The sequence below is a fragment of the Fusarium redolens genome, assembly GCF_020744475.1.
Source record: "Fusarium redolens strain MPI-CAGE-AT-0023 chromosome Unknown BKA55scaffold_1, whole genome shotgun sequence".
Classification (NCBI taxonomy): domain Eukaryota; kingdom Fungi; phylum Ascomycota; class Sordariomycetes; order Hypocreales; family Nectriaceae; genus Fusarium; species Fusarium redolens.
Window position 1 is genome coordinate 4298428 of NW_025763664.1, and position 13225 is coordinate 4311652.

A 13225-nucleotide genomic window follows, 5' to 3' on the forward strand; every position below is an offset into this window, starting at 1 on the left:
CTGGATGTCTCACACTTATACCCGCCGCTGATGTTATTGGCGCCTTAATGGCTGCCATGATACATACACCATGAACCTAAACACTCTGCTTTTGTTTATGATATGTTAGGTAATTAGAAATGTAATTACGTGGGGGTGTTGGTTATTAGTTCGTACTGGAATGAGACGCCTCTTAGAAGGATTGTCTATACGATAACTCACGAGACATAGCACAATGACAACTGAAGATACTAGTGAATTACAGCATTATGAAGCAGAGGCTGAATGACAACCCGGCTATAGTATAGATCATACATACAGATCATCTCTCTCCCAAAAAAAAAAAAAAAGGCTTTCGCTTACCCCATCGCTCAAGAGCCGTAAAGACGCGTCTACCGTAAAGAAGTGCTGCCGCAAATAACACATATGGAAAGATGACATAGTAACAAGAGTTCACATGTCGATTGAACAGTGGAAGAAAAACAGGATTCATCAAGAAGGTCGTCCTCAACCGCCCGACCAGATTCGTTTCCCTCAATCTATTGCGCCCATGCGCGCGCGCAACGATGCATTGCCCCTGAGGCGGATGTCTGGAGTTGGCCTGAGAGAAAGAAGACCGTCGGCTTTCGGACTCCATTCCTGAAGGCTCTTGCTGGATGTCAATGATGTGAATCACCGCATGGACGGTGGCGAGAAAAGAGAAGAGGGTTGCACGAGGAAGAAAGAAGAAGTGAATGGCCGGGCGATGTTGGTCATGATTATGTACAGCATTCAGCATGCTCCGAGGATTGAATCATACAGAGGACACTTGGGTATGCTGCAATCAGAACTGGAGTCTCCAGAACTGCTTAGTAGCCGGTGAAAGAAGAGGCGCAACCCCAGCTTCGCTCACAGTTGCAAGAACCAGGCTCCTTCCAGAGATCATCCTCGAAGGAGAAGAAGACGGTCTTGTCACCGCAGCTCTCACGGATAGACTTGATAGCCTTAGCCTGCTCGGACTTGCCAGGGCAGGCAGCGCCGTTGCAGTTACCGCTTGAGGGCCAACCACACTCCAGGTTGATGACATCGTTGCCCTTGCAAATACCACGAAGGATCTCGAGCTGACCAGCAACGAACTCACCGGCCATGTCAGGGGTGGTGTTGGGGTTGAAGTAAGGGTGGATGTTGGCACCGGTGACATCGACAATGTCGCAGATAGCACCCTGAACATCCTCACGCTCCCAGATGTCGAGGGTCTCGGCGATGGTGTAAGGACCGGTATAACCAGAGCACTTCTCCTTGACGACGGTGACGAGCTCCTTGAGCTGCTGGGGAGAACAGAACTTGTTCATGATAGCCTCGTTACCAACGGTGAAGAGCTTGACCTGATCCCACTGAGCCCACTCGGCGTAGGCGTCAACCTGAGCCTTGATCTCGGGGGTCTCGTAAGTGCAGCCAGAGGCCTTGACGAAAACGCCAACGATCATGTCAATGCCGTGCTTCTTGCAAGCGGGAGCAACAGTCTCGAGGGTATCGCAGTCAGTAGAGTAAGATCGGATGATCTGGAAACCAGCCTGCTTGAGGGCAGCAATGTCCTTGTCAACCTGGTCGGCACCCTTGCATTTACCGGTAGATGCGACGTAGGGGGTGTAGGTGATACCGTAGTGGTCGTTTCCACCCTTCAGGTTGCCGGGACTGGAAGGCTTCTTGGGGGCCTTGGGCTTAGGAGCCTCGGAGGGCTTCTCATAGACAGGCTTGGTGGAAGCAGGAGTCTCGGGGACAGAGTAAACAGGGGCCTTGGGGGTCTCGGGGACCTTGCTGGGAACCTCATAGACAGGCTTGGTAGGCTTCTCCTGCTTGGTGATCTCGGGCTTGGGCTTGGGAGCCTCGTAGACAGGCTTGGTCTCCTTAGGAGGCTGGGGCTTGGGGGCCTCGGGGGCCTTGGTGGTAGCGGGAACGCCAGACTGAGAGTAAGGGCAGACGTAGACGTAGTCGGTCTCGGTGACAGTAACAACCTGCTCGGGAGCGGTGTAAGTACCGGGAGCGTAGCTGGTAGGAACAGGGTAGACGATGACGGTCTCCTCCTCGCAGGTCTTGGTGATAGGAGCAATGGTGTAAGTGCCAGCAGACGGGCAGACATAGGTGGTGGTCTCGATGACACTGGTAACGACACCCTCGTGCTCGGTCTCCTTGGCGTAGGGGCAAGTGACGGTGGTGGCAGTCTCAACGATGGTGGTGACACCTCCCATTGTGTGTGTTCCAGCAGGGACCTTGGTGGTCTCACCAACGCAGACGGTGGTGGACTCAGTCACGGTCATGGTAGTGGCAGGGAAAGTGTAAGTGCCGGGAGTAGGGCACTTGTACTCCTCCGGAGTCGGGACGGGGATGACCGGGACGACCTTGGTTGTGGTGGGAGCAACGGGCTTGGGAGCCTCGTAGGTAGGAACCTCATGGACGGTGGTGGGCTTGGGCTTGACAGCCTCATGAGTGGTGACAGCCTCCTTGGTGGGCTTGGGGGCAGAAGGAGGGTTGGGGACAACTGAATCAGCGGTTAGCGTGTATCCTTCTCTAATAAGGATATTGAGATGTAAACATACGAGTGGGCTCGCCATAGTACGTAGTCCAGATGGTGGTGCAGGTAGGTACGCAGACCTCTCCACCACGTCGGAACATCTCATGAGCTCGGCGGTGGTGAGGGTAAGCGGCCTGAGCACCAGTAGCCATGGCCGCAACGGCGGCAGCAGCAAGTCCTCCCTTCATATTGAAAAAAGCTCCGAAAATTCAAGTATTGTACGCAAAGGCAAGAGTTGTAGTTGGCGTAGGAAACGAATGCCCGCTAAAAGAGTGAAGCGGTTAATGGAATAGAGGGAAACGAGAGGACGAAAGCGAAAATTAACAAGATGCTCTCTAGATTCGCGAAGTATGGAACCGTGAAGGAAAGGAAAAGCAGAGAAAAGAGGAGGAGAGCGGCATATTATGAGCAGATCGACTGTTATTGCCTCTACCTGCAACCCGGTCTGTTTTGCCTTGGCTGCAGTCCCCAGAGGGTCATGGCATTGACAAAGGATGGCCCTAGTTGAGAATAGCGGCTTAGATGGTACCTGACATGATGCACGATAGCGGCGTTCAGAGGCCAAAACTCAGGTACCCGTCTGTCCCTGGCCTGTCCTCATGTGCCCTGTGCCTCATGAAATGAGCTGGGGTGTTAGTCGCCCAGTCCCGAACGTGGACCATTGTTGGTGCAATATGTCCATCATTGCCTTGACAGCGCTAGAAACCCCAGCATTTGGCCGGGGTTATGTACGAAAAGGAGAAGGCTGTGGAGCACGGGGCACGATGCAATCTCGTGGGTTCGACCAGCCCAAGGGGCATTTGCTCACGTTGCCGATGCCATGCCTCTTCCAAATAAGGTGGTTTAGGGGGTCGAGGGTTCGAGACCAATCAGCTAGCTGAGCGGTCAAGGTTGCCTCTGTTGAGAGAACCTCTGGTGAATAAGAAGCGATATTAATCCAAGGACGAGGCTTCTCTGACCGTTGGTTGGTCACTTGACTATTCACAAGGGGAATCGAGATGAGTTGACCTCGATTAAGATGTGCGATTGATGTGAGCCCCGCGCAGGAGATGAGCTTTCGAGTTGCACATCATGCTTAGAATAGCCTTGAGCATCTCCAAAAGTAGAGTTGCTTCCAAGTGCAGCTCCCCAACTATCGCCGTATCTTGCTTCAAAGACTTCATCTATACAACGATCCTCATATCATGCCGATTGTTGACTCTGGTGCCTTTCGAATCAGTCGGTTCATCGGCGAGTGGGGTCAAGAGATTGTTCCTGCATCTGCCATGGTCCCCCAATTTACCCTAGCGGAGGTGGCTTCGCGCTTGCGGGCCCAGGGGTTTCCGTTCAAGCGTTCTGATTGTTTTAGTGACGCCCAGCGAGTCGCCTTGTCGCTGTGTCGTCACTTTCTCTAAGCCTTTGGCGTAATTAACAGCTGTCTCGTATCGGCAACAGGGCCAGAAGTTCCTGTCTCAAAGCCCCCCGGAGGCACAACAGACATCTTGCAGTCTCCATATGCGGGGAATTAATAGATATACTAATCCGAGAAAGCCGGGGCAAAAGCTTGTCAGTCGGCGGTCGGGTCCTCGCTGGTTGAAACAGCTAGGCTTAATATCGGAATCTCAATCTTATAATTGCACTTCGTATTCACCGTCACATCGCAGGGCAGTTCATCTTGCTAGAGAAGCTCTAGCCTTTCGAACCTTCGATGGACTGTCCTCTGCGATGAAGCGTCAGTTGGCATCAAAAGCCAATGGACAATGAATTGACTGATATTTTCGTGTTTTGATTTGATCTGCTTATATCTAAGACTGAATCAATAGCAGCCCCTGTAGAGGATTTGCAATGTCGATCCATCGGAACCATCTCTTGCTCAAATGAAGTGAATCTCGCGCGCTTCTTGGCTTTAAGCCGTCGTTGTTTAGGCTATGCTCGGCAGCCGGGCAGAGCACGGTGCCCTTCCAATTAGAGAAGGTCTTTATCTCAAGACACCTCTCAGAATGGAACTACTCGCCATTAGCTAGTTCCGGGCTGGATTGATTGTCGACTTGGATTATTGCCAATCATAGTAGCGAATTCAATGCCTTCCAGGTTATACCGAACCCCTTTTGGTGTTGGGAATCTGCGAAACTTGCGGCGAGACAGGGAGCACCAACGTACGGGCACAAATGCAGCATTTCGGCGATGGTCTTATTTAGTCATGATGAGCAATTGTAGAAGTCTAAGTTAAGGTAGTAGTCAATACCTGACCTTACCTTAGGTCATCGAGAAATCTATGGGTTCTGTGTTGGCTCCTGCCCAAATGTATGACTGATTGACTTCATTTAAAGTGGCAAGAGCCATGTCATGTGACCTCGCGATTGTGAAAGTCTCCAACACGCAGTAGTAAAATTTTCAGCCTCGCGTCGGCTTCAAAATTTTGAGGTGCAATACCTTGCCTGATACAGGGTATTTGTGATATACTACAAAAATGTTACGGTCAGCAGGTCGTCCGTACGTTTGCTGTAGGTGTATTTCACACTGCCCTAATGGATTGCGATATTCATTTTCTACGCCTTTGCAGTCCTTGAATGGACGATATAACGTTTGTTCATCCCAGTCAACCTCGAACATGTCATGGATTAACAATATCTTAGTATGCTACCTCAACCAACATCCGCCCTCAAGGTGCCCTTGGAAAGACGAACATTCCCACATCTCTTCCCAAAACTCCTCCTGCCGTAGACAAGAGGCCAATTCGGCAAAGACTGCAAGAATGGGTTGCTATAAACGACCCTGACAGGGAGGTAATTCCAATTGTCCCAGATCTCACATTCTGGACCACTGTCACCAACAGCAACACACGTCCTCAATCCACTGGCTCATCTGAATTGGATAATTTCAAGTCTGATCCAGTGAGTATGGTGGGCTCAGATGAGACTTACACTGAGGAGGATGCTGAAGTTGCCATTGTTGGACACAAGTCCCACGCTCCCGGCGATCTCGTTGAAATGAAGCAGCCTGGCTCACGGACACCCTTATTTGCCATATACTTGGGATTCTTTGGCCAACGGTATCACTTTTATACCAACACTGGAAGATGGGTTATTAGCATGGGTTTCTCCGCGCTCTTCTCTGTGTCTAAGTTCGCCGCCGCGAACGAGCTGCGGCCAATTCTTTCTCTGATTCCTCCTAATGCCACGGCGGACGAGTACGAAGATTTGCGTAAACGAGACAAGGGCCCCGGGCGAGACGCTGGTGCTCATCTGATCAACAAAATGAAGAAGTTCATGTTGGAAGCTGACGAGGCCTTCCAGACAAGTCTCAACAGTTTAGACAGGGCAAGATCTCTGGTCTCAGATGGGAGAAAGACCAAATATTTGAGTCTGTTCGAGCTTGCCGACTTGTTGTTACCCAAGTCACTCAAAAAGGGCGCACAGTTCCCTCCTCCTGCTCTATACGCAGTTCATACGGCGCTCTTACGAAACGACTTTATCTTCCGACCGTTAAGCCCTTCAGCTGACTGCCATCGAAAAGACCATCTTTTCGAGATTTTCCCGTATCAGGATTTCATGATGATCAATCGTGTTACTCTCATGATCCGCGAGTATATTCACTTGATGGCGAAGACGTCAGGAAACATGACGTCCTCTGACATGTCGAATACGGCATTTGGTACTTTCATTCTGAAGGCAAGACAAATCGTTCTTGCCAACAGAGAGAAGCGCTCGTGGACACCTTATGGAATCCTTGCTCCTACTAAAGGGGTCACTCTTGAAACCGGCGAATGGTCCAGGAAGCACATAGAGTTCATCCGCTTTCTCGAATGGTGGGCAAGCTACGACCTGTTTGAGGATTCCTCACACTTTCACGCTGATGGCTCTCTTATTCTCCGAGCTCTGGATCTGTACGAAGGTGCTGATCTGAATCAGTCTTGCGCATGGACCTTTTTACAAGAGCTGGGGATAATCCCTCCATGGGAAATACCATCCCGCTATAAAGTCCGTTTCCCAGAAGTCAAGATTCAGAGTGGAGGCGGCCTCATTCGAGAGACTCCAGTTAGTATCGAGGACTCAGCTCGACCAGACGTGGCGAAGGATGCCAGACGAGACTGGGCCGACGCCCCTGTCTTCTGTATCGACGCTCCTTCTACAATACTTATTGATGATGGTGTCTCTTTAGAACGAACAGACAAGCCTGATGAATACTGGGTTCACGTGCATACAGCCGATCCAGCATCTGGAATTCGACCCAACTCTGAGCTGGGCAGGTTTCTCGAGCTGATACCTGAGAACATCTACCTTCCTGGCCACTTCCAAGCCATGTTTCCAAACGATCTCGGACTGGACAATTCAGGAGACTACAAGTCGGGAAACTTGGTTAAACAATACTCACTTGCTAATGGTCGACCAGCTCTCACCTTTAGTGCCAAGATTAACGAGAACGGAGATATGCTAGACTACAAGGTCGAGCCAGGTACTTTGCACAATGTCAAGTACTTGGATCCAAGAGATGTTGCTGAGTTTTGTAACGAGCCTCCACCTCCTCCCGTGTCTGATCAGACCCTTGTTGTTGGCCAGCCACCCAACAAGCTGGACGTGGCGCCAAACCGCCCCTTGATGTCAGCTGAGGAGTTGGATAACAGGAGCAAAGAGGACCTCTTGATCCTTCATCGTCTGTCTCAAGCTCTCAGGAAAAGGCGTCTTGAGAAGGGGGCCTGGCCAGTTTTCTTGCCAGGCGCTTCCGTCACTGTGGCTTTCGAAGATGTTCCAATGGAACAAGCAGAAGGAACCAAGGTCTTGCCAGCTGATCCCTACATCAAGGTCGGCTACGATGCATTCAACGGTGCCTCTGTGGTGACTAATACGATGGTGCTCGCCGGTGAGATTGCTGCTCGATGGAGCTCTGACCGTAAAATCCCGCTACCCTACCGACGGGATGCCCATTCGCAGAAGAATAAGACCAAGCTTCTTGAATACGCCACGAAAGAGCTCTACCCTCTGCTCGAGAAGGGCATCGCTCCATCAGGAGCGCAACGCCAGGAGTTGACACGCTTGACTGGCGGCATCGAAATGTCTACAGAACCCGGCCCTTATTTCATGCTCGGTCTGGATATGTATGCCAAAGCCACTTCTCCTCTTCGCCGCTTCTCTGACCTCATTGTCCACTGGCAAATTCACGCAGCATTGGCACATGAGCGGCAGGTGAACCGCAGGTTAGACCCTCGGACTGATGATCTGAATGACATATTGCCGTTCACGGAGGAGACACTCCCCAACACGCTCTCACTGTTACGCATGCGCGAGAGAATGGCCCGGACTGTGTCTCGCGGCACTCAAGAGTGGATGCTCATGGCGGTCGTGCGGGCCTGGCAGTTTGAAGGGACAGCACCGAAGCGCATGAGTTTCACAGTTGATGCTCGTTGGAAGCAAGGCGTGTCCGGCCGGGTAGACCTATTCGATATGTCGGCCCTCTTATCGACCGACGGTATCGATGGCCTCGTGCTCCTCAAGGATATCAAGGTGGGCGACAAGTTCGACGTTGAGCTGGCAAACGTCAACGTTCACGCTCGCAGCATGTTTGTCAAAGCGCTCAAGTACTATCCAAACACCCGGGCAGAACTACATGACGTTAGGCAGCCGGCACTCTCCCCGGACGCCCCGTCCCTGGCCCCGGCCTCGTGAGCTGCGCCGCAGGGTCTTCTTTGGTCTTCTCGAAGCAAGACTTTGTTGGGGTGTAAAGAAACACTAAGTTTGAGCGTCACCGCCTTAACGGCGAAACCATGGCTTGCAGCATCGTGAGTGAGATTGGCGGTGTTTATGTCTCACATCTCTTTGCTCTGTCCCCATAGTCCAACCGTCTCTCCGCCTTTTTCCCAATGGCTCTCAGCAATTAGCCATCGACTGACGTGGAGTCGCTCATCTTTCCCCCGCATTTTCGCACATCCCATCGTGTCACCCCCCTGCGTAAAAATAAAAAAAACATGGGGTTTCCTGCTAGAGACTTGATTGACAGAACCCTGACGTGGTTCTTGGGGGTGTTGTGCTGGAAATGCACTGTACGATACCCATTTTAAGGGGAGAATAGCTGACGACAGATCTCCCTTGCCCGATGCACGTCACTTGTATCATATCTGTACCATATTTTTACATGACCAACACAAACTTGCGATAGCTTTGGAAAACAAAAGCATGAGATGTACAGTAGATCATCCATTTATAGAATCACCGATTACCAAAGTCCATGATTCCATCGATGCCAATATCGCATGTCGCAAGTGACCATCGACAGATGTCTTTCTTTACTGTTAGACATAAGCAACATCACATTCTCGGCTAATAACCTCACGGACACTCACACGACGTCCTTTCAAACAACCCATATCCCTGTCGAGACATCCATGTCACGAATTACAGCGTCTTTTTTAGCAGACTTGACACTCTGGGGCACTTCGTTAGGGCACGTGGAATGAGGTCACGCGCGCAGACAGAACAGACCAGCCCGCGTCTTGTTTCCCCAACAATTTCGCTGCTTTGCATGTCAATTGGTGATCGACATAGACGAGGCGTTGATTGGGCCGTTTCGTGGCTTGCACTTCGGATGTGGCAAAGTCAAATTCTGTCTGCAAGAGGTAAAAGCTAGAACAACTAGTTAAGTTTTCAGGGTCAGTATGATCAGCAAGAGACGGCAAAGTCAAACCCTCATACTATTTGTCCCTTGTCAAGCTTGCTTAACTTGTCTTAACGAAATGCATGCCAAGTTAGGCTGTAGGAAACATGCACATATTCTACTTTGGACAAATAAATAAGATCGAGATGATGTGAACACCATATTATTATTTCATGAATACTTTTGTGTTGTTTTGTAACGGCATCCGTCCGGTCCGTGTGAGTACGTCGAGTTCCGACCCCCTGTCTTTTATGTACAACCAATTCACCAACGCACTGAAGACCCGGTCCTGTTGCCATTTGCCGTTTGTGTCCATCTTCTTCTTCCTTTGTTTAAATTGTCCCTTGTCCTGGCCTTGACCGTTCCGTAGAGTCGCCGTAGTCGCCAAAAAAAATAAAAAAATCAATTGACCCCATGGCCTATACCCTTCCCTTTCCTGATCCGTCCATAACCGCCCGAGGCCGCCTGTGATCCGTAGTACCCACTTGCCCATGGGATATCATGAAGAAAAAATAAACCCCTTGCCACAAAAGAAAGACGGGATCAAAAAATTATAACGCCGAATATCCCCCGGACCTGTGACCTCTGGAATGGCTTTTCCCATTGCCCCGACTTCGTAGTCGGATCCCGGGGACCGGGGGCGTCACGGGGCAGGCTGATCCTTCGTAAAAAAAAGAAAAAGCCTGAAAACCAATGATGGCGTCTTTGGTGTGAGCTGCCTGATGAATGGTTCTCTCCTTTACCCATGGAATTCTCTCGCAGCCACCCTGGTCTTCCGCAATAAGCACGGTGCTTTTCTTTAGCCTTTTCGTCTCCATCCATTCGTTGTTACAGACCGTGTATGAAAGATAGAAATGCAATTCCGGTGCCACTTTCCAAGATGTCGTCGTGACATTGGCACAGGCTGTCAGTAAGCCTTTGCTTCGTGAGTCGCGGTAGTATGGCGGATCAATGCCAATTATCTCCGAAATTCCCGTATATAGATGCGCTTTTTTTTATGTTGTCATGGCGTCGTTTCAACTCACACTAAGTGAGTCACAAGCTTGTGAGCTTGTTCAAATTCCAACCGCGTCGCTAAATGAAAGTCGAACGCTTGTGTACCCATTACTTCCTCCAGCCAACGTTCCAAATAACGTGGGCGATATCACGGGCTGTATTGACCGTGTCAATAACGCGACCGAAGATGCCATCTCCGGATTGTATTTCGCCTTCCTCATAAGGCATGAACATACCGGATGGTGTGCGTCGCATACCCGCAGGCTCCTCACAAAGACTGCCTGACGAGATGGATCTGCTCAGACCGCCATTGGTGCCTTCGGTAGGAGGTGATGCCCACCCTGAGCGGGGACTTAGCAAAGCGTCGTCGAGGCCATCATCATGGTCTTCCTCGCCGAAAAAGAACTTTCCTGATTGTTTGGTAGGTCGTAGTGTCTCTTGTGAAGATGAGGGAGACATGAGCGGGCTTCGAGAATGCTTCATGGCAGTCTCTCGTGGCTCAGGAGTGTCTTCGCGGTACTTGAGGGTGGTGGACGGCAGCATGGCGATTGTCTTGCCTTCAGTAGCCGGCTTCGACTTCATAGTCTTGCGTCGAGAAATGGGCCTCTTTTTGGTCTTGACTCGCTTCATCATCACACCGTCATCTGAATCACTATCTGAGCCAAAATGTTCATCAATCATTTCATCCTCATCCTCGCCCTTGGCTTCGACAGCTATACATTGCTCGACTTGCTCATTGAAATGGATGTGTTTTCGCTCCGAGTTCGGAGAAATGAATCCAGATGACTCGACTGAAGGAGCGACACTGCTGCTTTCTCCGCTCAACCGGCGTGATGCGAAGGGGTAGGCGAAGTAGTCTGTTGATGAGCGACCAAGGTGGGGTCGAAGAATTCCTCTTGTCTCCTGGGCCTTGACAGCTGCTGTAGCCTGTTTCAATAATGAAGCTGTAGATAGTGATCGCTGAAGCATGACTTCAGACATACTTCTCTTCTTGAGAATAGGCTTCTTGCTGAGGTTGACCAGTGAGTCAGCTTTAGATAGCGACACACTCGAAGGCTCAGTATGCGTGGGGTGGAGGTTCTTGGGTCCTGACTGCAATGGGCCGTAGAGCCAGGTGACATCACAATCTTTAAGCCTAGAGAATGTAAGCATTTCAGTAGAGCTAGAAGGGGTACTCCAAGGGGAACTAACCAGTTGAGAGATTCGGGAGAGATAGTCTTCAGGTTGTTCTTGGCCTTCATCCAGGTCCTCCAGGAAGCATTTTCCAACCGAGCACTGTTAGGGAACTCTCCCCGTCGAGTGACGACATATCGCCATGAGGACCAAATATCCTCCTCTCTCCATTCATGAGATAGATAATCCACTTGGCGGGACGGTCGACTTGACACTGCAGTGTCGTCCTCTGCATGTTCAGACTTTTCATGTTCAGGTGTTTCGGGCCTTGATGTATCATCAGAGACCTCTTCAGAGTTCTCGTGTTCTGCAGGAGAAACAGTGTAAGAGTCGCCAGTTCGGGGACTGGGTGGTGGCTCTAGGTTGTCATCATGGTGGAATTCAGGGCGGATCTCTGGGTGAACGTAGAACTTCTCCTGCGCGAAGGATGGAAACATGAAGTGGTCTTCAGGTGATTCAGCGAGTCCAATGTTGTCGTCGTAGTCAGAAGCAATAGAGAGATTAGTGGCAGGAGTAGATGCGTAAGAAAGATCGACAGAGTCGGCGTGGACGGTACGGGGAGACGAGGGAGCAGATGATGAGTTGGATTCGGCATAAGACTTGGATGCAGGCTTGTAATGATCGCTAAGGTGAGAAGAAGTGGAAAATGGTGAAGTCGATGATGAGATGAAGTTAGAATGAGAATGTGAGCGTCGCAGGCCGGAGCCGGCGAAGTAACCGTTGTCGTCGGATGGAAGAACGACAGCCATGATGGAGATTGAGGAAAACCGAAGGGATCTTTGTCAATGCCGAAGCACCCAGGAAAGGTGAAGTTGAGAGGGCTCGAGGTTAGAGACTCATGGGTACAGACGAGTCCAGAGGCAAACAAAACGTATGTTATGCTGTTGAATGAGACGAATTGACGAGAGGGTCAAGATCTAGCGTGGGCACGAAGTATAGAGAGTAGAATGGATTTCACAATGTGGGTGGGGGGAAGGCTTATAGCAGTTGTAGTTGCAGGCGTAGAGTCAACCTAAACAGCCGGACAAGTGCTTGAGCAAACAGCAGGCGATAGCCGTACCCGGGGTCCTTGGGGGCAGGTGGACAGGTTCTGTTTGGGGCTAGTTTCTAGCGCACCGGAGGAGTACGTAGCGTAACCCGGTGCTGGTGTTGGTGTTGTGGGTGTGTGCTTTCCGGGTGTGTACTGTACGAGGGATGGGGATGGCAGGCCAGGGATGAGCTAAACCTGGTCGAGGCGTGGTGGCGTTGAAGCCATTAAGACCTCCCCAGACCCAGTTGCGGTGACGAAGTTCGTGGGGACCGTCCAGGTGTGGTCAAGTGTGTGCTTCTGGTCTGGCGCTTGGTTCCCCGTCGCTGGTCACTGTTCTTGGTGGTTTGGTCTGGTTCGTTATGCACTGACACTTCGGTCACCGGCCGGATAGCGGAGTCTTGCGCCCGCTGCAATGGTATTGGGTAGGTGGTTACAGTGGGTGTTTAGCGTAGTGGTGGTTGATCTGCCCCAGGTTCAACGAGGTCAATTGGGTGGTTATTGAGACGAAGGAGGAGGAGGAGAATGAAGTTGAGGAATGAATAAGTCGCAATGGAGGACGATGAGAATGGTATAACAGCCTAGTCAGAAGACATGGCGAACCTGAGAAAGAGCGGGGATGGCGAGGGAGAGATGGTGGAATAGGCATAGATTTGGTTTGACTCTAAGAACGGGCAGGTCAATCGCTGGGGGAAGAAGGAAGGGAGAGCGGGGGAGATAAGAAGCCACCACCGCAGAGACGGCCTTCACCTTATTATCCTTGAGACCGCAAGTCAATTGCTACCAAAATTATAGTATGATGGTACGATAGAGTACATACCTAGAGATGGTGGTCCAAGACGCTGGCGAAAATCCATAAACTCTATCAAGCC

At 50.8% G+C, this 13225-nt stretch overlaps 3 protein-coding genes across 3 annotated transcripts; 1 reads left to right on the forward strand and 2 right to left on the reverse strand.

Moving 5' to 3' along the window:
* Nucleotides 1–827: 827 nt before the first annotated feature.
* Nucleotides 828–2718, reverse strand: BKA55DRAFT_495972 (glycoside hydrolase superfamily; the record flags this gene model as incomplete). Its single annotated transcript, XM_046186330.1, has 2 exons — nucleotides 828–2497; nucleotides 2556–2718. The coding sequence occupies 2 exons, from the start codon at nucleotides 2716–2718 to the stop codon at nucleotides 828–830; spliced, it is 1833 nt and encodes a 610-aa protein (XP_046057126.1).
* Nucleotides 2719–4808: 2090 nt separating this feature from the next.
* On the forward strand, nucleotides 4809–8464 carry BKA55DRAFT_43301 (uncharacterized protein). Its single transcript, XM_046186053.1, has 2 exons — nucleotides 4809–5093; nucleotides 5146–8464. The coding sequence occupies exons 1-2, from the start codon at nucleotides 4980–4982 to the stop codon at nucleotides 8170–8172; spliced, it is 3141 nt and encodes a 1046-aa protein (XP_046057127.1). The 5' UTR covers nucleotides 4809–4979; the 3' UTR covers nucleotides 8173–8464.
* Nucleotides 8465–10261: 1797 nt separating this feature from the next.
* On the reverse strand, nucleotides 10262–12075 carry BKA55DRAFT_497875 (uncharacterized protein; the record flags this gene model as incomplete). The annotated part of the gene is made up of 2 exons (XM_046186500.1): nucleotides 10262–11288; nucleotides 11345–12075. 2 exons carry the CDS (start codon nucleotides 12073–12075, stop codon nucleotides 10262–10264), a joined length of 1758 nt encoding a protein of 585 aa, XP_046057128.1.
* Between the last annotated feature and the right edge of the window lie 1150 nt (nucleotides 12076–13225).

Bases quoted from the DNA above. Each gene is read 5' to 3' on its own strand.
- BKA55DRAFT_43301 (XM_046186053.1), top strand. From the start codon at position 4,980: ATGTTACGGTCAGCAGGTCGTCCGTACGTTTGCTGTAGGTGTATTTCA. The intron at 5,094-5,145 runs GTTTGTTCATCC...ACAATATCTTAG, and splicing joins CCTTGAATGGACGATATAAC to TATGCTACCTCAACCAACAT.